This window comes from Argentina silus, assembly GCF_951799395.1.
Source record: "Argentina silus genome assembly, chromosome: 12".
Taxonomy (NCBI): domain Eukaryota; kingdom Metazoa; phylum Chordata; class Actinopteri; order Argentiniformes; family Argentinidae; genus Argentina; species Argentina silus.
Window position 1 is genome coordinate 4165755 of NC_139666.1, and position 23734 is coordinate 4189488.

Here is a 23734-nt window from a genome sequence, read left to right on the forward strand (position 1 = left end):
TAGTGGAACTCGCCCTACACAAAAGACAACAAAAGAGGAAAACATTAAAAACTATCAAAGAGACTTGATCATCACTGGCATTTTATTTTGCCTATATTTCCAATGAGGAGTATTTCAACACACCTGATTAGATGTGTATTAAAAAGACTAGTTTGGGAAAAGTGTTTTAAACATGTGGGAATTAGATGGTGTCTTTCATGTTCTACTGAGGTACATATATATACAAACTATGAATCTAAGTACTTACTGGTTATGCACACACACACAATTTATCAATGCAACTATGCACGCACGGTAGTAAAACCTCAAAAAACAAAGTTGGGAGATTCTTGGGTACACTCTACAACTGTGTTCTGTCAGCATCAGAGGTGTGTTCATACTTTTTAATGTGTCCTGTTGCATGTAATTGGCTGAACCAACAAGTTGCACTGTTGAGGTTGTGTAACAAGCATTTGGGTTTGTACTTGTACTACTACTACTAGCAAAACAGCTAGCAACATTAAGCATGTTTCAATGGGTACAGGCATGCATGCTTCAGGTTGATCTACATATCAGGGGAATGACTAGTCGATATGTCAACATGAACAATCCCAATAATGTTTGTGATTTCTTTGCATGACAATTATATCTAGACCGATGGGAACACCGTACAACATTTGAATGTAAAGGCTTATGTATTATGAAAGCTTATACTGTACAAACAACACCAAATAAAACCTCCATGAAAAGGCTAAGTGAGGATACTTTCCAATGGAAACATGGCAGCCGATAATTGCTCATGGAGAGAGAAAGAGCATGTCCCTTGGCTAGTGGATTGTGATTGGGTCGAGTTATGGAAATTTGCTTTTGAGAGGAGAGTATACTGTATGAGACAGATGGGGAGCCGTCATGGTGAGCATGGCCCGGCCAGTGGAGACAGGCTTGATGGTTATTTTCTTCATCTGATGTGGAGGAGCTATGTGCCTGGGAGAGCCGGTCACTGAGCAGAGGCATTGGGTTTGTTATGCTGTCCCCAAAAGCAGCATTGTGAAGATGGAATACATAAAACAAGGTCAGTTAGTAATAGTCGTTAATGTGTATAACATCTTAGCAGCATGTCAGGTATGAAATCATCACACCATGTTTACCTGTGCAATCACATCAATCCATCCAGAGCTTGTGTAGAGAAACAGCTGCAGAGTGTCTCTCCTCAGGACCATGACATTCTCAGACCCTAAGTCTGACATCCCTTGTTCATCATTCACAATGTAGATCTACATTGTGAAGACAAATCGAGAAGAAACAACAACGTATTAAGGATTAAAATGAAGCTGTTTGATGTGGATACCAGTGCTTAATAATGGTAATAATAGTGCTTTTTCTTTGACACACTTACAGATAAGACCTTATCGTTGTGTCCCTCTGGCTTTTGGATTGGCTCCAAGGAATTTGCAGAAGAGCAATTGCAGTTGCCCGAAGGTCCGTTGACACCTACGTCCCCTCTCTCTCCTCGTATGGCGAACACTAGACGAAAACATGATTTAAAGGTCCTCAAAAGCAGCATTGTGAACAGCACGTAGTTTTAAAAAATTGTTTACGATTGTTGATTTGGGTCATTACATAACTGTCTGTAGATGGTAATCACTAGTAAAGGTGGATAGACACTGCGATTTTACCCACACATTTTTTTTTTTTTTTTTTTAAATATGTTTTTTTTATATAATCTTTCTTCACTTTGAAAGTGTCCAGAAAGATGTGTAGATCAGCGGAACCAAACAATTTTAATTTAATGCATTACAATTTCTGTACTGGGGATATAGACTTTCTATAGGCACTGTAAGCCAGATCGTTTCAATACGAGGTCAGCAATCTCGGTGTCAGAACATTTTGGGTTTATCAGCTCTACTCCAACATGTGACTAACCATGCCCTGATGCACCAGGCTCCCCTGCTGTGCCTCGCTGTCCCATTGTTCCAACATATCCAGGGAACCCATGTGGTCCGCGATAGCCTTTTACACCCTAAATATGATGAAGAATAGTTATTACAGAACATCCCACGCAATACAATTGTGTTATTTGTTAAACATATTGCTCATCTTCTGCTTTGAATGTACTATACAGTCAGCCCATAATACATGTATGCAAATATTGATGTTCAAGCACATTCCCTAGATAAGTTGTAAGTTGTGCAATGATACACTTCAGATTGCATGTTCAGTATTTCAGATTACATTTATATTTTTACTAACTTAACCATTGTGCCCATAAACCTGCAGAAGTTCAGAGTAAACTACTCAGACAACATACACAAAACAGTTCACCAAAATTAGGCCGAGATCATGACTTTACCATGGTCCCTCTAAGCCCAGGAACTCCCCTAGGCCCCTCTAGGCCCAGCATGCCTGGGTATCCTTTCAAGCCTGGGTCTCCCTAAAACAGGTTAGCAACATTCGATTAATTAGTCTATTGTTGGCAATCATGAAGACTAACAGTGCAGAACAGAAAATGAAAATGTTTTTTTAATCATGGCTAAATTATGTTCATTGCTATTTCCCCAGATTGAAGGTTTGCTTGATAACAGGTTTGTCTCAGCACTCTGAATCTGGAAGATTGAACATGTCCGCCAATCACCTTTAGTCCAGGGGCACCAGCGATTCCAGAGGAGCCCTGTTAACAAACAAGTTAATTTGGTTGGGTAAAACTAAATGTTATGTGATGTACCCGTGCAATCAAAGTAGATGTATTACTCACCCTTTCTCCCCATGGTCCTGGGTCACTTTTCAGCCCCTTCTCACCCTGTGTGTATCAGAATGTAGAAAATGTGTTTATTCACCAAATCCAAACAAGTGCTGGCACTCCTACCACAAGTCCAGACATTAACTTGACCGCTGAGGGGATGCTCAGTCCTTGGAATGTGATACAGAATGGTGAAAAAAGGTTCAGGATGGCAGCTTGATGGATTCCTTTCAATAACACGTCAGCATGAAATATTATTAAAGGGAATCAAGTTGCCGTCTTGATTCTTTTTTGACCACCACTCGTATCAAATGAATCCCAATGCCCACCACATGGCAGTCCTAGTTACAGACAGTATACAAAAATCCATAGTGTTGTTATTTGTTTATCGCTGTCAATGCAGTTCCCCCAGTTTGACTCTTGTACCATAAGTGCACCATAAGTGTATTTTTCTGCTGAGTGCACGCATTGATTTTCTGAAACTGGTGTAGTGGTGTAGCGGTGACGAATTGATCTGCGTTGTGTTAGTTTAATGAAATCTATTTATCGTCTCACAGCAGGCTCTCCCTGGTAATAAAACAGACGGAATTGTCGATGACGCTCGCAGTCTCGTACACATCAGCGCTCTCCTACAGAAAGTGGGTGGCCTTGTGACTATATCAAGCACATATTTATATCTCTCGATCTGGTTGACTTAATGAAATTGCTGGTCAGGGGTGTGAGTTCAACTAACCCCTAGAGTAGTTGTGTTTAACCAGGGCCTTATTGTGACCATGTTGTTTTCGCTAATCTGATGAAATATTTTACATGGAAAGACCTTTGCCCATAGATCATCTATAGCAAATTCCATGCAGATCCGCAAAGCAGCTTTGGAGGAGGATGTTTAAAGTCATTGAAAACACAACAGAATATACATCATGAGCATTTAGCGGATTTTTCAAAATGACAGGAAACACTAACAAAACTGTATATCGGTAACTCGAATCGTGGTCATTTTTTGGAAGTGTCCTGTTGGTGCTTTGTTAAATATGCATTGCGATACTGTGCCAAAGCTAAGATGCCGGGAATGGCTGCCCGCAGCTATAATTACTTTTGTTATCTTATCAAATCTGTTGCTTACTGTCTGTAGTGTGGAGGCACATGCAGTGCCGCCTTGAGGATAAACATTGAATTGCATGTTAATAATGTGACAGGTGGTCTCAGGTCCTTAAAGTAGGCTTCCGAAGTTGAGAATTGGTTGGCCCACCAATTTTACAATGCGAAAAGCTTGTAAAAGTAACAGAGAAAGTTCTGCTGAACGACTGCCCTGAAACAATGGCAAATGTGCATCAAGATGGTGGCCTCCAAACACTTGGCATAACCCATGTTTTCAAAAATGTCAGACGTGCAAGAGAATTTTTTCTGAATGATAAGGAAATGATGCACAAGAAAATGGCGTTCCCATGCGGAAGTGTGTGGAGGACACTGTCTTGACGCATGTTCGCCATTAGTTCAGAGGTAAAATCATAGTAAGGTCTGTGGTTACAGCAGCACACAGACAATCTGCGTCACTTTTTGTTCACACACCTCCAACAGCAAGAAAGAAGCATATAGGTAACATTACACAATGCACTTGTTGATTAACTGTTTCCCCGGTTACCTTTACTAAGCAATGCCAGTTTTTCCATGTTGATTATTCAGATTGGTGGGCCAGCCTATTCACTGCAGAAGGCTACTTTAATCACACAGTATGTAATATTGTGGAATGCTTGATGACGACTCAGACTTACTTTCGATCCATTGCGTCCCGAATGACCCTGTAAGAACACACATTCAGTGCTTTGGCATTTTGTATGTTATTGTACTATTGTATGGTATTTGCATTAGGTTTTTTTTGCAGGTGCTGTCGAGGGCTTACCACATGTACTCCTGCTGTGCCGATTTCACCGAATAAACCACGCCAGCCTCTGTCCCCCTTTTCTCCCTGGAGGAATGAAGACAAGCTACAACATGAACACCAGACATGGAGATCAGCTGCTGAACAAAGTGACGTTGAAGTTCTTGCACTGACCCATTGGCCTGGGCTACCCATGGTACCAGACGGCCCTGGTGTTCCTCCTGGTCCCATTAGTCCTGGCTGGCCCTGTAAGACAGACCCAAGTCATATACATATCTCCCAGTCATACAGAACGTGGGAGATACATTACATGAAGTCTAATCATATATTGTTTTTTTTTTACCTTCAGCCCCTTTAGTCCTCTGCAACCCTTTAAAGAGAAACTGTGAATATAAACAGCATACATAACATTGGAATAAAGACGATATCTTTTTTAAAATCAGACTAGCAATACCTTTTCACCTTTTGGTCCTGTGACATGTTCAGTTAAATCGATCTGAAACAACATAACAGACATCTCATTTGCAGGTTGCATATCTTTTTGTTTATAAGGCATGACATAAAAAAACGTAGTGTGCAGTTTGCAATGTATAGGCCCAGTTGGGACTTCCACAGTATGAATCCATTACCATAAGAGCAGATCTCTGTGTCAAGGGAGGGAAGGGTGGAGGTGGGGGCGGAGGCCGTAAGGCTCTGCATTTTGAAACTGACCAGATATTCCCCAATCCTGAAACAATATGAAGTACATCAACCAGTGTCTGTTTTACTTTTTATAGTATGCTATTAGATGCTATAGTAAGGGCTTACAAAGTGGTGTATGTATTGGTCATATCTGAATGTTTGTTTGAAATCTGAAAAAATTGCAGATTTAATCTCAACATACCTGATTTTAAGGAAGGTGACACCTGGGGTACATCAATGAATATGACTGTCCAACCCATGACAAGGTGAACAAGGAAATCAACTGGTTTTGGCATGTTACAGTGCTTCAAGACCTGAATGAGGGAACATATAAACTTGTCAGGTAAAGATAAATTCAGTTCACTATAGTTTGGTTACTCTGTAGAGATGCCTATGTGTGGGTGTGTGAGAAGTATGAGATGTGCTGTGGCTTGGATGCTGTTATGGGAGGGCCAGCCTCCAGCGTGGCAAGAGGCTGTGGGTGGCTTGGATCGGGATTTAGATTTTGCATATGGTGGGCTTACCCGGGGGGGCGCCGGGGGGGGACTTGGGGGGGGGGGGGGGGCGAGCGGCCACGACCGCGAGAGAAAAAAGAAAAAAAGAAAAAAGGCGGAATGCGGAACCAGCGTGCGGAACTATTGTTTTGTGGAAACGGACGCTATTTTTAGTTCCGCCTCCCTTAGTTACTGTTGCGAGGCGGTTTCTTTAAAGAGCTGTCAAACTAGCCGGCAAACTGTGTGGCGCTTTCTGAGTGGAAACATGGAGAAGTATTTGACAGGGATGAAAAGAAAAATAACTGATGATGACGCAAACAGGTGTGAGGGCACCGTTATTCAAAAAACCAAGGCAAGAAAATATGAAGAAGCTTATCTTGCTCTTGGCTTCACATCGACTGTGGTGGGAGGTGAGGAGAGACCCCTGTGTGTCTGAAAGCTCTCGCAGCCGACAGTATGAAACCAAACTAATTAAAAAGACACAGAGACATTACACCCCAGTCACGTCAAGAAGCCACTCGACTTCTTCAAAAGAAAACTTGAAGAATACCGTAAGCAGGAAAATAGCATGGTAAAAGCTACATCGGTGAACAGCAAGGCCCAGATGGCATCATACCAGGTGATTGTATTGTATTTTTTCTTTGTTTTTGAAAAATAGTCTCAAGATTTCAATAAATTTCATGAGACCCATTTCATGACTTTTGTTGGGGCGAGGGGGGGACCCCAAAAAATATTTCCTCCAAAGGGGGGCCTGACAGAAGAAGTTTGAGAACCACTGGTTTAGGCTATTTAATAGCAACTGACCCAATAAGGGTAGGCTAGATTACCCGATACCACTAAAAAGTGAAACGTCTACCACAGATAAAGGTTGCAGTGGTATTTCAATAGGGCTACTTATGTTTTTAATTAATTCCAGTGTCACTTCAACAAATGGCAAAAACATGAGCAATGTTACATTACCTGATTAGCCTACTGTTGAATCAACCGTCATCCATAAAATACTGATTGCAAAAGATGCAATTTCGAACCCTGAGTGTTGCTGGACTTCATTCAGCCTCCCCAGCGCGCACGGAACATGGAGATTTTGCGTGTAAAATATCAGATGAGAATGCGCTTATCTATGACATTCATGAGACACATCGCTCAAATGTGAGTTTCTCCGGCCCAAACGTGCAGTTGGCATAATGGCGCATACTGGTCCGACATTAGAATACGCGCTGGAGCTCCGCACGCACATTTGGCGCGTAAAGAACAGCTCCGTGCTCGTTGGTGCCCAAGGAAGTTAGAATAGACCCCGATGTCACTAGATTCTACGAGCCCTTAAAATGAAGATTTAGTGAAGTTCAAGGTTGGTAGCTTTGGTCCAGGGTTTACGTGCCGCTTGCTGGCGCCTGTAAGCCCCGGGCCAGCGCTAGGAGCTGCTGTATGCATACCATGATATACCTGCAGTCAGCCTAGTCTTGGATCATGTTAAGAATATCCCCACTTCTCGTTACAGTTTTAATCGCCAATGTGAGTTGTGTGCTACTGCATGCTGAACTGCTTATTATTCACAAAATTGTTATAAAGCATTTTAAGTAGGCTTGCATATTTGGTGTCTTACCTTCCTGTCCCGTTCTCTCTGTGCAGTCTCTGGTGTGATTACAAGAGCCAGCCATTAACTGGATCTCAATTTGCAAGCTTGCACAGACTCCACTTATCTCAATAAGAATGGAAGTGCAACTCTGGCAGTATCCGAGTGAAATAATTATATAATTTCGAATACTGTTGCAGTGCCAAAGAGAACCTGTTTGTAAGGCTATACATTTCTGCAGGCTCCATTAAAAGAATCTCATGTGTCAGCCTCTTCACTTGGCATATGTGAGCATGAACTGAGGCTTGTTTGTGATGTTGATTTGTTTTTGCTGTCTTGGAAATTGTTATGAAGTTGTTAAAACAAAATTCTAATGCTTTAGAAATGTCTCTGGTACTGTATGTAGATCTTCAATATCCTTATCTGTGTAAGGATTGTGGAATTATCATACAGTGCTCATGACTTGGTTGTATGACACATCAAATTGGACTTGTACATTTCCCTGCTATCTGGTGGTAGTCTTTCTCTATACAGCCGCCTATGACATAAGTCTGATACACGTGTGGACTTGGTGGCTATGTGTTGCATGTTCAAAAAAGCAGAGCTCAAACCTAAAAAGTGAAGCCACCGGTGCTGGACTCCTGGAACATATCACACTAGAGAAGACAAATCAGACTACAGAATGATGCTCAATAATTCAAGTTTCTTATCAATCACAATAGTTACATAATTACAGTTTCATACTGCTAATGTCTCTTCTATGACATGTCCTGCCCATGACATATCCTTGCCCACATAGGCTACTGAACTCGGGAGGGGTCTCAGAAAAATGTATCTTGTCGCAGGAGCTTTACTATCTCAAGCGCACACATTATTTTAAAGTAAATCCATCTGCATCTGCTGGCAAGCGTGCGTTCATTCCTGTAAGCCTACATCTAAAGCAACACCATATAACCATTACCTGGGCAACAAAACCATGTTGGCACTAGCTCTTTGCTGACTGCTGCGTAAGGAAAACTATCACAAAGTTAATAAAATAAGATCAATGATTTACAGAATGAATCTATTTTAAAGTGTGAATCATTCAACTGTAAAGTCATTTGATGACCAATATTGTATACTGCACACAAACAAGAGGGCAGTCTCTGGTGAAGATGTCGGCTATAGTCTCTGTACAGAAAAATAAAATATCAGATGAAAATGTGCATATCTATGATATTCACCACTCAACTGTCAATCTGTTAGTTTCTCCACCCCAAACACGCAGTTTACGCATTGGCGCGTATTGGGCTGACATTGGAATACGTGCTGGAGCTCCGCACGCACATTTGGCGCGTAAGGCACAGATCCGTGCACGAAGGTGGTGTGCAAAGAAATGAGAATAGACCCCTAAATTAATTGATATTTTTAGAAGAGTCCCAGGCTCTGTCAATTCATCAGCTATAAAGCTGCAGGAATTGATAACAATGATTATTTAGTATAATTCTGTGTGCGGTCAAATATGTCCTCTCTAGTTCTTGTTGCATTTGAAAATGTGTAATAATTCTTCTGAAAACAATAGGCTAAAGGTTCAAGGGAATTGAACACAAATTGAGTCAAATAAAGAAGCAAAGACATATTTAATAGTGCTGAAATCATGCTTTATTAAATCAGTAATTCATAAAACTCAAGGAGGATGAATATATTGGTAATACTACATCAACAGATTAAATCAAAGTGCAGGGCATTACATTAATGCATTTGCACTCTTTGTTGCACAGGAGATGGTGTCACTGTGGTACATTCACTTGATGGTTGCCCTGACTACTGACAAGGTGAATTTCTAGCTAAAACACACTCAAAAACTCAAACACACAAAATATTACCTAGCAATCCTCCAAGAGGTAGCACTGCCTCTGCAAAGAAGTACTTGAATTGACTTTTGTATCTTGGCCAGGAGATGTTACTTTGAAAAAGTCAATTCAACTGTCCGTTGCCAGACACAGTGCACATAAAATTATTTAGTGCCCAAAGTGCAGGCCGCTCGCACTCTGAGCATGTCATTAAAATGGTGGTATGACATAGTCAGTCAGAGCACAAGACCTAGTTGTGCTGCTTACATGAGGGTAAAATGCAAACAGCACTCAAGGTCTTATGGTCATGTTACAATTCATAGTAATATTGTAATATTGCACGCACAGACGCACAGTGCATAATAACATTGTCTCTCTGATTTAGTAAACTTCAACAGGGAGCCTCTCTACCTGTTGAGGCAATCTTAAGACTTCAACTTATTGTTGAGGCACAGAGTTTAGTTTCAGGTTTTTCAGGGTATTCGTTTCATGTGAGACTTTCTCCTGTTAAACATTTCGTTTCATTTGTTTCAGTTAATATTGTCATAAATAACAATGCATACATTTTCCATAACCGTTAAATTCGGCTATATACATTATGTACATGTCACAGAAAAGTGGTTCAAAAATCCTAAGTCATAATTATCCAATATGGCACATTTTATAACAACTTTAGACGTGAGTCTAGATTGGCATAAATGAATGTCAAGTTTGGTATAAAAATAGTTCATATTTACAAGAACAGAAATCCAGGTCTTTATCAAGTAAAGATTATTTTAGCTAATTCAATAAATAAAAAGGTACTGGAGGAGGGAAATGGGGATAGAAATTACTTGTAGTTGTTTTTTTTATGATCGAATGTGAACGTTAACTGTTGCAGTGTCAGATCCAAGGTCATTCGACAGTTTGAGGGTGTACGCTCCAGCGTCGTCCTCTTTCACACTGGTGATGATGAGGGTGGTGAGGTCCTCGGTGGTCTCAACATGGAACCTGTCACTCCCCTCCCCGCATGGCTTTCCTGAACGGGCCCACTCAATGGCAGGTGTTGGGTCTCCAGAGAAGGCACAGGCAACTGTCAGAAACTTGCCTGATTCAATACTGATCTCCTCTGGGAGAGCTTCAATTTTTGGTGGTGCACCTGTTAGCGGTGATGTGAAGAAAAGTAAAAAAAAGTTAATTAATTTGCCCATTAAACTTTGGATTTCTTATTGAAAGTGCAAGAGCAATGTTGTCAGGTGGCTGTTGAGTCTCACCTCTGGAACCCAGGGAGAGGGCTCTCACTGAGGAACCCTCCACATGTAAGTCACTGGACATTTCCACCACACTGCTGGAGCTCATTACCACTGACTCAGCCGTCATGGTGGACATGCTAGATGCTGCCATGCTCTCAAATGTAACCTCAGCACTGCTTGAGCTGCTGAAGTAGGCGCTCTGCATGGATGCAGCCATATGGGCTGATGTGGCAGAGAAACTTTCATGTAAGCTGGCAGCTGCAACAGCGGAACTTTTCTCCACAAGAACCATTTTGGCAGGTTCTTCAACAAGAGCTGTGAGACAAAAGGTATATAACTAACTTGGGCATATATACAAAAGGTATATAACTAACAAGTTAGTGTTAGCAATGAATGTAAGTATAAATTAGCGTTAAATTAGTAATAGTATTTTGATAGAGAAGCTATCAGTGATTTCAAAAAAGAAAGGGTTAGGGTTAGGGTTATATCTAATTGATTATGACTCATGATAATTAATACCTATGTGAGTGTATAACAAGTGTTCATAACCAAAGAAATATGGATGTATTACTGTATTATTATTATTTTTTAGATTTGTTAAATAATGGTAACATTTATTTAGTAAATTTATGATGTAAAGATTCAAGTCAACTTTTGAAAAAATAATGCTGAAAAGGGGAATGTAATTCATTGAGCACAACATATGGGTCATACTGTATCTTGTGGTATTTTCATGTTAAAATGAATTTTCCCCATTGCTTACATTTTGTTGGTGACCATACATGCAGAAATCACTGATAGCTGCTTTGAATTAGATGTTAATGTTTGCTAGAGCAATTAGTCTCGTATGACAACACAAGTTTCATGTGAGAACACATATAAATTGATCAAATCAATGTAAGCTTGTTAAACAATGGATCCATGAAACAATGATAACTTACCAATGATATTTAAAGATGATGTTGCAGAGCACTGCCCATATTGATTCTTGGCTTTTATGGTATATTTCCCACTGTCTGCAACTGTGGTCTCACAGATCTCGAGTGTGTACATATTTCCTGAACGACTCAATTTAATGTGTGATGTCATAGATACCTATAAAGAGAGATGTTGTCCAATGTTAATTTCTGCTTTGTAAGGTTTCAAGTACTACTAGTTACTCTTAACACAACATGTGTTATAACTACACACATTGTAAACCATCATTGGTCTCACATCAATAATCTATTCTGGTATGGCCATTCAAAATTGTGTGGTATCAAAATTAAAATGTGGTCTTGGCCCCAAAGCGATATTAGCAGCCATTTTCTCCTTAAGATCTGCCCCTGCTTTGTGTAAAATGTTGTTCTTTTATCACAAAAGGCACTGCGATTTCTTAAAAATGTGGCTTCTAGCCGCTCCACTAATTGGTGCTTACCATGATGTTGTCTTTAAGCCACTCGATTTCAGGTGCAGGCTCTCCTGCAATCTCACATGTGAACTTGACATTCTGTCCTTCGTTGACATTCTGAGACCTTGGCTGCACCAGGAATGATGGGGCGTCTGACCGTTCAGCAGTGACTGTTGTGTTAAACTGGCACTTGACCAGACCATGGTCGGTTTTAGCTTCACATGTGATGACACCCTGCTCATGTTGACTGACTTCCCTAATGGTCATAGTGTGGTCATTTCCAGACACACCATATCTGTACTCCTGTGAGCTGGCAAGTTCAACTCCATTCAGGATCCATCTCACATCTGATGCTCCAGGGATGTTTGCTCTTAGCGTGAGAGACTGGCCCTCAGTCATGGTCATCTGAGTGTGGGAGGCCTTCACTTCTGTGTAAGACTGAACTTCCTCATAAGCTATTTCCTTTTTCATAACTTGCTCCGTGATTTCTGTTTTTGCATGATAAGAGGAGCTGGATATTTCCTTGGATTCCTCAAGTGCTTTAGTTTTGTTTGAGGCTAAGACAGAGAAATAGGACCATTGATTAGATTCTGGGGACTATTTATACAATTATAAGCTATACAATTATAAGCTATACAATTATAACCTATACAATTATAAGCTTTATAGATACAGGACAAGAGAGAGGTGGATTGAGTACATACTAAAAGGATAAGAATAATAATATTGTTAAATGTTGGATTAGTATTTCTACCTTGAACAGTGACAATGCAAGATGTGGATGTTGATCCAGCACTGTTGGTGGCTGTGCATTTGTAAACTCCACTGTCAGAGGCCTCAGATTCATAGATCTCAAGGTGTGCTGAACCATGCTCTTCAAAGATTTCATATTTTCCCCCCTGAGAGAGAGCCTACAAATAGAAAAGAAATCACAAGTTACATTTTGAATTTGAAGCAATTAGCACCCTATTGTCTTAATTTATTGGAATGACAGTTCACTCTTTTGATGTGGAGCCCATCAGTTAATTGTTAACTTGTGCCCTACTACTCCCCCACTCATTCTTTAGGCACCTCTTCTGTTTCTTGTCGAGACATTTTAAGAAAATAAGGGGAAATATTTCCACATCAGATTAATCGGTAGATTAATCAACTAATAGAAAAAAATGAATAAACTATTGTTATAATCGACAGCCCTAGTCTTAAAGTGATGCTAGGAAATAATTTGCGTGGCGTCTCTGTGTGTCGGGATTCACTGAGCGCAAACCACTGGCATGTCAAGTGAAACTGAAAGTAGAAATGGCTGCTTAATAATATTGGTACTGATAAACATAGATTCTGTGGCTGTATGAAATAAGACAGTGATTCAGTTTCATAGATTATATTTGAGCAAACTAAATACTGACCATCCGGGCCCGTGAGTTTAAAAAATACAGACATACTCTCAAAGATCGCGTTCAATCTCTTTAAATAAATAAAATACAGCTGAAAATATAAGTGTATGTGTTAAATTACCTTTCCATCTTTCATCCATGAGAGTGCTGGCATAGGATCTCCAGTTACTTTCATTGTCAGTCTGACAATGGTATCCGAAACTGCTGTGGTGTCTTGAAGTCCAGTTGAGATGGTAGGCTTTGTTTTATGGGCATCTTTTTCAGTCGGTGATTTGACTCTGAGTGGAGACTTCACTCTCTGTGGGGAGCTTATTGGCTCAGGAGACTTAATTCTTTTGGGAGATGTGATTGGCCGAGGGGATTTCACTCTCTGCTCTGGTGATGTCACCCTGGGAGGAGAGGCCAGTGCCTCCTCTTTGGCCACCGCTCGGCGGATGGTTAGGCTGAACTGTGCCTCTTGTTTGCCCTCTGAGTTTTCCACCACAAGTGTGTAGGTTCCTTCATCTGACATTTCAACAGAGGAGATCTCAAAAGTAGACTTGTACTGTGTTGAAAATACATTGTGGCGGAGAGATGAAACAATGACTTGTCCCTCACGCATCCAGGTGACACTTGGCACTGGTTCACCATCAACATCACACACAAATCTGGCCATCTCTCCCTCTGATACTGTCAGAGATTGTGGTTTTGTTAGTATTGTTGCAGGTAGAGTTGTTTTCTTTATTTCAATGGCTGTTTCCTCCTCCACAGTTGACACTTCTAAAGCTTCCATCTTTGTTTCAGAGGATGCATACTCGTGTGTTTCAGTTGTATCAATTGTTTCAGTTGTTTCAGTTCTTTGAGTTGTTTCAGTTCTTTGAGTTGTTTCAGATCTTTCAGTTGTTTCACTTGTCTTCATTGCCATGTGTGCCTCTACGGAGGATGCTGTCTTGGAAGATGACACATGGTAGACATCTGTCTTGGTCATCTCAGGAACAAAAGAGGATGGGGGCTCCTCATCTCTGCGGCTTGAAGCATAGGCAGAATACTCTACACCGGCAACATCCAGAGTGGCATAATCAGAGGCCTCTCCCTTTGTGTTGATGCAGACAACACGGTAAGTGCCACTATCTTCTGTCTGGCAGTCAAGGATCTGAAGAGACAGAACTCCACTCAGATTTGAGATGCGGTATTTACTGCTCTCGTGTATCTGTTGTCCATTATGGTACCACTTGATCTCAGCGTCTGGCTTTGATTGAACATTAAGTGTGAATTTAGTGCTATGACCATAGGGCACACGATGGGAGCGCATCCTCACTGTCACTCGTGGGACATGGTCAAGGCTGAAAGGCTGCTGAGTTACAACCTCAAATTTCCTTTCAGCTGACTTCCTCTCGGATCTCAGAGCTGCTTTTCTGGTCTCATATCTTGACATTATGTCAACTTTAGACACGGTCACGTCATGCTTGGAGGCTGACCTCTCAGTGTGAACCGGACTGGGGGATCTTGGCCGTGTTCTCTCTGGTGTGGGGGACCTTCTCCCTGCTTTTGATTTAGCTTCAGTCACAGGGGATTTTGTAGACACAGGACGCATCATAGGAATGTATGAGGGTGTAAATGATGAAGATGAAGCAGAGACATGCTCAGATGCTTCCAACCCAACACTCTCAGTCACTGTTGACACATGGACAGTTCTCTCCTTTCTTGTGACTCTTGTTTTTTCCTCAAACTCCATGCGTTTTAGTTGGCTTTTGTAAGAGGTTAGCCTTTGAGTTGTGGTCTCTGGACGCAGCATCTCTTGATCCTCCCTTTCCTCGTGCACTCTGTGCTTCTCTCTTGGAGCTCTGTATGTGGCCTTGTCATGGCGCTGGCGGAGGTCAATGTAGCTTGGACCAGCCTCATATTTAGAGGGAATATGATAGGAGTCATACCTCGGCACCTCCTCACCCTCCTCCTCTTGATATGTCATGCGCCTTGGTGATGTATGGCGCAGTGAAGATAACTCAAAGCGCACAGGGCTGAGGCTTGGTGGGGAGGCAGAGAAGCCAAGCTCTAGTTCTTCCTCCAGTCTGAGTCTTTCCTCCTCAATTCTCTTCATTGACAGATATTCATCAACAGGCAGAAGAAGTTCCTCATCTGAGAGATCACCAAGAGACCTCCTTCTTATTCTGTGGTAAGCATCCATCTCAGGAGAAGGAGTGCGATGTCTTGCAGGTCTTACTGTCTCTAAATCATCCTGTGAAACTGTTGGAATACGCCACTTTGGCTTGTACTGGTCTTTGATTCTTGGTAGAGGCACTTCGTAGAACTGATCCCATCTGGAGAGACGAATGCGTTTTAGACGCTTTTGTTTGATTTTCTCCATTGGCTCAGGCATCTCAAATTGATCACGGAGCTTCTTGTACCACTTCATGTCAGAGAAAGGTACAAATTGTTTGATTTCATTGTCTTCCAGTAGGCAAGTTGGACCATGGGGACGGGGTGGCGGAACAACATACGGCATACGCAGTCGTTTCTCCTCTGCCCTCTTTTTCCTTTCTTCTTTTTGTTTTTGAGCTTCAATTTCACTCTTCTCACTCTTCTTTGTTGTCACTGCTGGTTTGTACATAATGGCTGCTTCTCTTACGGCTTGCTGTGCCAATGGGGTAAGTGCCATTACTTCAGTGCCAGAAAGGATCTGTGATAACCTCACTTTCTTGTCAATTAGTTCTTTCTCAGCTTGTTTCTTTTGGTCTGATATACTCTGGTATTCCTTCTTCACGTGAGTGACAAGTTCCACCTTGAGGGTGGCTTGGCAACTTGCAGATCCGGCTGAGTTAGTTGCAATAACTCTGTATGTGCCAGAATCTTCAGGGAGAGTGTCTTTCACATGCAGGACAAAGTAATCCAGTCCCTCATGGACAACTTCAATTGATGGGCCAAATGCCACTGGCATGCCATCCTTCTCCCACTTCAGACTTGGGAGTCCTGAGACCCTGATCTCAAAGCGTACATTCTGGCCCTCCTTACATTCTACATTAGCAAGCAGGCGTTTGAACATGGGCCTCAAGGTTGTATCTGCTGCTGCGGGGCGAGGAGTCAGAGTGAGACGAGCTTTGCAGCTGTCGTCACCAAACCTGTTACGGGCCACAACCGAGTACTCAGCATCATCGTCTGCGTCCAGTTTGTGAATAATTAATTGATAAAGACCCTTGTCAGTGGTGAAAGTGTACTTCTTGTCATCATCACCAGGAAGGATCTTCTGCCCAGATTTAAACCATGTAACACGTGGCTCTGGGTGCACAGTGATAGTGACACTAAAGCGAACATCTTCACCAATGTAGGCTGTATGGTTGAACAGGGGCAGGGTGAACTCGGGTGGTTTTTGAAGCAGTCTTGCTGTGTCCACTCTGCGTTTAACTTTCTTCACTACACGTGCTGTGAAGAAGTCACGGTAAGATCTGACCCCTGTTACAAAGATCTCTGCATAGGAACTATCCTCACCACACTCATTGACAACCTTGCATCTGTAGGTGCCATCGTCTGCTCTGGTGATGCCATGTATAGTTATGACAGCCAGACCATCCTCATAGTCCATCTCATATTTGTCACCTGCCTCAAGTTGTCTGACACCACAGTACCATGTGACCTCTGTGGCGCTGTCATAGTTCTCAATGTTGCAAACAAACTTGACATTTCCTCCTACTTCCACCACACTATGTCCAATTTGTCCAGCAAGTGGACCATGTTCAAATGGCGCAATCTTAACTTTAGCGACTGTAACACCTCTCTGGGGTCTGATGGAACCACCACTGGCAATGCGAGCTCCTGAGACAACGGTCTTCCATTCTTTCTTCACCATCGCCTGGTAATATCTCTTATGCCTTGTGGTCGTTATAGCTCTACTGCTGAGCTCTTCTGTTTTCATTTTCAGCCAAGGATGTTGCAAAGCCTCAGCTGCAGTCATACGACGCCTACGCTCCTTAGTGATTAGGCGATCTGTAAAATCTAATGATTCAACACTGGCCACTTTGAAGGCTTCATCTTCATAGTTGTACTCCGCATTTGATATGCGTTCAATCGTTTGCTGATTTGTTTCAGCAGTGAATGGATTCAGTCCACTGAGAAGTACATACGTCAGGACACCAACTGACCACATGTCAGTAACTGTGCTGACCATGTCACTCTGGTGGATTTCAGGGGCAGCATACTCAGCTGTAGTGTACTGAACCTTGATCTGCTCTCCTGGTGTCAAGTGTCTTGATTGTCCTAATTCAATGATCTTGATGTTACTGCCATTTCTTGTGGTGTACACTATGTTCTCAGGCTTGATGTCCAAGTGACCATAACTGGCACTGTGTAAGAACTCCAGAGCTAAGCATACTTGTCTGATATAGTTGGCAATTTCACGCTCTGACAGCTCAAAGTTGGCTGTTTCAAGGCGTTCAAATATGTCAGAGCCTGAGATGAAATCATAGATCATGACTAATTCTTCAGGGCTGTCAAACGACTCATGGAGACACAGGAAGTTATTGTGTCTGGCCACATTCAGTGTTGCAACTTCTTTCTTGACCAATGCTTGATCTGCACCTTTCACTTTGACGAATTTAGCCATGAATGTCCTCTGAGAGCTGGTCTCAACACAACGGTGAATGACGCTAAATTGGCCACGAGCCAGTTCCTCAGCAACCATGTACTTGTTATGAACCTCCTTAGCAGCTGAATGGGGAGCTTTTCTCGATGAAACATCTCTGGTATCATCAACCTCTTCATCATAGTGAAGGACTCTTGATTTGTCCTCCTTTGTCACAACAGAATCACTTGGTTCAGATGGTGCACTTTGACCAAACTTGTTCTCGGCTATGACTCTGAACCTATAGCTTGATCCTCCAAACAGGTTAATAACAGTGTAGTGAGTGTCACGCGCCTGGGCAACACGTTCCCATCTCTCAGCTGTTGAGGCACACTTCTCTATAATGTAGCTGGATACTTTACTTCCACCGTCAGTAGCAGGGACACACCAGTTCAGAGTGACAGAGTCTCTTGAAACATCACTGGTTTTGATACTACGAGGTGGATCAGGCACATCTGCAACATCCAGTTCAACTGTTTGTTGGTCGATACCAAACCTGTTCTTGGCACAAACAATGTAGAAACCAGCATCTTTCCTTTCAACTCCATTGGAGAACACAAGCGAAGTGAATGACCTTGTGACAATAACTTGATAGTATCCATTGTTGTCAATTAGGTCTTGTCCCTTCTGCCATGTGATGACAGGATCTGGTTTGCCACTGAAGGGAATCTTGATATTCACCACCTCTCCACGGAGGGCAGGAATAGCCTCCTTATCCTTCAGATTTTTGGGTAGGTGGATCATGGCAGGAACTAGAAAAAACAAATGTCACTTCATCAGTACCAAGGTAATTAGTATTATGAACATGCTAATTATGTTCTTTCTATTTGGAACACATTATTTGAAAATATGGTAGCATATTACATTTAGTTGCTTTATATCTGTGTAGTAATGTTGTAATTACTCAAGTAACAAAATTGTATTAATATGTTGTAACATGGTTCTTTGGTAATTGAATTGTAATTGCATTGTAATTAACGTATCTAGCTATTTGGGAGCTTACCTTCAACATCCAAAGACACAGTGGCAGAAATGGAGCCTCCCTGGTTGGTTGCTCTGATTTGGTAGACTGTAGAATCTTCCTCTTCAGCACCGGAGATGACAAGCTGGTGATAGCCTCCTTTGAATTCTTGTACTTTGATTCTCTGTCCATCAGACTGAATTTCCTTGCCACGTTTGAACCACTTAATGACAGGCTTAGGTTGGCCTATGATCTTGCAAACAAAGGTTGCATTGCTCTTGTATTTGACACTCATACTTCTCAGTTCCTCTTTGAAGGCAGGAGCACGGACATCAACGGCTGTCTTTGGAACAATTGGTCCAGACTCTTCACTCCATTCACTCTCTCCTCCAAGATTTTCACATTTCACACGGAAAATATACTCTGAGCCCTCAACCAGGCGTTTAACAGAGAAGACTGTCTGGTGGATTTCATCAGTGGTGACAGGTGTCCATTCACCCTTCTTCTCCTTCTTCTCAAGGCAGTAACTCTTGATTTTGGACCCACCATCGCTGAGAGGAGGCTTCCAAGATACGATGCAAGAAACTTTGGTCACTCCAGAGACAACTGGCAGTAGTGGTGCTCCAGGTTTATCTGTAGATAATAAACAATAAACCATTGTTAGTAAATAATAATAATAAAGCATTTATCGCTCTCTCACCTTTGCAGCTATGTGTGTATCTTATCTACAGTCTGTGACTACACTTACCTAATTGGCTCTTGATGAGGATGGGAGTGGACAATTCCAGTGGCTCACTGTTGCCAATACGATTTTGAGCGTACACACGGAAGAAGTACCCAGCACTTTCAACCAGGTTGGGAACACGGCAGGATGTGCTATTGATGGATGAAGATACCAGCTCCCACTGTGAGTCCTCCTTGTCTTCACGCTTCTCAACAATGTAGTTTCTGATCATGGTTCCACCATCATCCTTGGGAGGTTTCCAACTGATTATGACAGAGTTCTTCAATAGGGCATCAAGCACTATTGGGCCTTCAGGCATTGAAGGTTTATCTGAAAACAAGAAGCAAGAACATTGGTCAAAATGTATTTGTGGTCACTTCTGCCACATTGTAGATCATACAATGCAATTTGTGATTCCTGCTAATTAAAAAAAAACTAAAAATACCTTGGATTTCAACATTTATTGCGGTGTCAGTTCTGCCAAAGTGATTGTGCAGTCTGACTCTGTATTTTCCTCCATGTACCCTGCGTTGCACATTCTTGATCACCAAATGAGTGTAATACTCTGTGTTTTCAATGATGACATTCTCTGAAGGCTCTACAGTTGAAGCTCCATGAAGCCACATGATCTTTGGCTCAGGGCGTCCGATGTAGGCAACATGCAGACGTAGAGTGGTGCCTAATCCCGCATAATATGTACTCTTCAGTGGGAAGTCAGGATGGAATTGAGGGGCAGCTTCCAGAACCAGAGTGCCACTGGTCTCTGCTTCTCCTGCATCATTGATAGCCTTGCATGTGTATACTCCTTCATCCTCTTGTTGGTCCGTCGTTATGGTCAGTGAGTGGGTACGACCATCAGAACTCATCTCATATTTACGACTCTCTATGATCTCCTTGCCGGCTTTGTACCATTTGATTTCAGGAACAGGTCTCCCAATAATCTGGCATTTCATAATTCCTGGTTGTCCAAGTTTAGTGGTAACTTCATCCATTTCTTTCCTTAGACTTGGCATAGTTCCAACTGTTGACAGAAACAGTTAAATCATTATTGAATTCAATGGTATTACTTTTTGAGGGTGTCAAATTATAACTGAAATAATTGTAGTTAAATATCACTGTATGTTTTGTCTAATCTAGAACATTTATATTTTAAGATATTTTAGTATCTATGTAATTGAATGAAAGACGTAGTTTTTACGCACCACTCAGTTTGGTTTTGATGCATGTAGCTGTTCTGCGTGGTCTGCTGATTCCAGTTTCATTCTCAGCAAACACTCTGAACTCGTACTCAGTGGCTTCAATGAGACCACCCATGGCATACTGTTTGTCCTTCAATTGCTGCTTGTTGCATTTCTTCCATGCGCTCTCAGTAGACTTTCTGTATTCAACCCAGTACCCAAGGATCTCTTTTCCGCCATCACACTCTGGGACACCCCAGCGGATGGTGATGGAGTTATTTGTTACAGTTACCTTGTCGATCTCACCTGGTTGGCTTGGTTTATCTGGGGGGAAATGGCATGGTAATTGTAAGCAAATACAAATAGAGTTCAGTTCAATGTGTCTCTAAGTGATCAATTGCACAATATTTGTAAGTTGGAACTCACCGAATGGATCTTTGCATGTAACTGAATCTGATGCAGGTCCTGCTTCACTCTCTCCAATGTCATTTACAGCAATGACACGGAACTGATATTCAGCATCAGGAGTGAGTCCAGGAAGAGTAAACATCGTTGAAACTACCTTGGTCTCATGACGCACCCATGTCTCAGATGACACTTTTTTGTACTCAACAAAGTACCCAGTAATGCCTGAGCCACCATCGTCTTTAGGCCTGGACCAGCCCAGAGCGACTGAGCTCTTGGTGACATCCATAATCTCAGGTGGGGTACTTGAGATCTCTGGGGGACCTGTTTTTTTTTTTTTAAGTAAAGAAAAAAGGTATCATGGTAAGTATATGGTTTTGCTTACACATGTAAGAGGAACTGATGAAGGAATACTCACACAGACGAGTCTTTGGTACAAGAGGTTCCTCTGACTTCAAAGATGCGCTGATACCAAACTGATTTTCCGCTGTCACCTTGAATTGGTACTTAGCACCCTCTTGTAGTCCCTTCACCACCAGAGACGTGTCGACCACCCTTGAGTCCACAGTGTACCATGCTGCTTTGGGAAGCTCCTGTCTCTCAACAATGTATCCAAGTATCTCTGATCCACCATTGTCTGCAGGGGGTTTCCAGCTCACTCTAACAGAGTTGGCTTGGATGTCATCAAATCCAAGTGGACCTTGTGGAGCACTAGGACGGCCAATAACCTTCACTTTGATGTGAAGCACCTTCTTCCCACATTTGTTCTCCAGCAGTAGATCGTAAGTGCCAGAGTCACTCCTGTCTGCATCCTTGATGACAAGTTCAGCTGCATCGTCATTAGAAGCAAACATTGCTCTCTCAGAAATATCAGAGCCTTCCTTTGTCCACTTGCATGTAGGGGCTGGTTTACCCTTGATGGGTACAGAGAGTTTGACAACTGCTCCCTGTCTGACAATCACAACGTCCTTGTACTTGGCATCCAGGTAATAATCAGGAGATTCTGAAATTCAGAACGTGATGGTTAGACATGCTGTTGATTTCACATGTATACATAGTATAATTAGAAAATAATTAGAAAACCATGTAGAAATGTACTTGATTTTGTATATGGCCTTACCAAGCATCTCTATCACTGTAACTGTTCCTGGGACTTCAGCTGGCTCTCCAGATCCTCCAGCATTGCAAGCCATCACACGGAACTTGAATTCCTCTCCTTGGGGCATTTGTGTAAGTGTGTATTCACAAATCAAAGAGGGTGTTGTGTTGCATTTGATCCAACTCATTTGACCGACCTTCTGCATCTCAATAAGGTAACCTGTAACCTTGGAGCCTCCCTCCTCATCAGGAGGACTCCAGGCAAGAGACACTGATGTCCGAGTTGTATCTGTAACTCTGGGGTTCTGGGGCGTTCCGGGTGGATCTGTGAAGTAAAGCAAAGCAGTGATATTTCTGTCTCCACAGCATACATATCTTTAGTGTATTAAAGATTTCATCTAATCAAGTAGTTCATCCAATCAGTGATCTTACCAAGCGGATCAGTTGCCACTGCTGGTTTAGAGAGAAGACTTGGTTTGCCGACTCCTCTAGAGTTGATGGCTGTGACTCTGTGCTCATATTCAAGTCCTTCAATCAGATCTGTCGATCTGTACCTGGTCATTGTGACTGGGTTCTTGTTAGCACGCACCCATCTATCAGATCGGACTTCTTTACGCTCAATGATGTATCCAGTCACCTCAGCTCCACCGTCTTCATCTGGTGGGAGCCAGGCGACAGTCATGCCATCACGAGACACATCAAATACTGTTGGTCTACCAGGAGGTCCAGAGATGCCTGTAAATTAAATAGAAAATAGAAATGGTATTCATTACCATCCTCTTATGTTTTTATTACATTATAAATGAATTACATTTAAGAACAGTTACTTACTCTTTGAACTCTTGCACATCACAACTTCAGACTGCAAGAATGCTCCGGTGCCATAGCGATTGATTGCTGCCGCGCGGAACACATATTCATCTCCCTCTGTTAGCCTGCAGAACTTGAATGTGGGTCTGCTGACAGATTCAGAGACAGGGACCCATCCAGGACGGTGAGCGTCACGCTGCTCAACAACATAGCCGCTGATAGGAGCCCCACCATCTCTCTCTGGTGCATCCCAGCTGATGGCCACTGACGTGTCATCAACCTCATCAATCCTGATTGGTCCTTTCGGCTCATCAGGTTTAGCTAGAAAAAAAGAGTGAGGTATCATTAGATTATATTCATAAACCTACATGATGATCTCTGTTTATGTCATTTAATGATCTCCATGTTATGTAAAATGTTCCTTACCAAGAATGATAACTTTAATGATCTCTGTGGCCACTCCTGTTATGTTCTTCACTTCCAGGGTGTAGTTACCAGTATCATCAATGGTTGTATCAGACACAGTCACTTGAGAGAACTTCCCTGTTGTCTGAATCTTGACACGGCCATGGGTTTTCATCTTTTGGTCTGCAAAGTACCATGAGCAAACTGGTGGGGGTCTACCAATGAGAGGCAAGTGCAGCTCAATTGGTTTCCCAGCTAAGACATTGACAACCTTCTGTGGAATGCTTGAGAGATCGATCTTGGGCAAAACTGTAAAACAGAAAGATGTGTTATGTAGCTAGTATATTTGATTGATTAGTTCAACTAGACAAGTATAT

The 23734-nt window shown here is 42.1% G+C and overlaps 1 protein-coding gene across 1 annotated transcript in view; it reads right to left on the reverse strand.

Moving 5' to 3' along the window:
- Positions 1-9933: 9933 nt before the first annotated feature.
- Positions 9934-23734, reverse strand: part of LOC310813205 (titin-like) — a gene marked incomplete at its 5' end in the record, with an annotated part of 146534 nt that continues 132733 nt past the window's right edge. Inside the window, 16 exon segments of the mRNA XM_083682068.1 lie at positions 9934-10310; positions 10426-10719; positions 11346-11499; positions 11822-12351; positions 12549-12705; positions 13307-18528; positions 18780-19370; positions 19486-19791; positions 19907-20482; positions 20664-20963; positions 21066-21368; positions 21463-22047; positions 22165-22467; positions 22575-22877; positions 22974-23273; positions 23379-23666. Coding sequence (XP_083538194.1) covers positions 10021-10310; positions 10426-10719; positions 11346-11499; positions 11822-12351; positions 12549-12705; positions 13307-18528; positions 18780-19370; positions 19486-19791; positions 19907-20482; positions 20664-20963; positions 21066-21368; positions 21463-22047; positions 22165-22467; positions 22575-22877; positions 22974-23273; positions 23379-23666 — 10502 coding nt within the window. The 3' untranslated portion in view covers positions 9934-10020.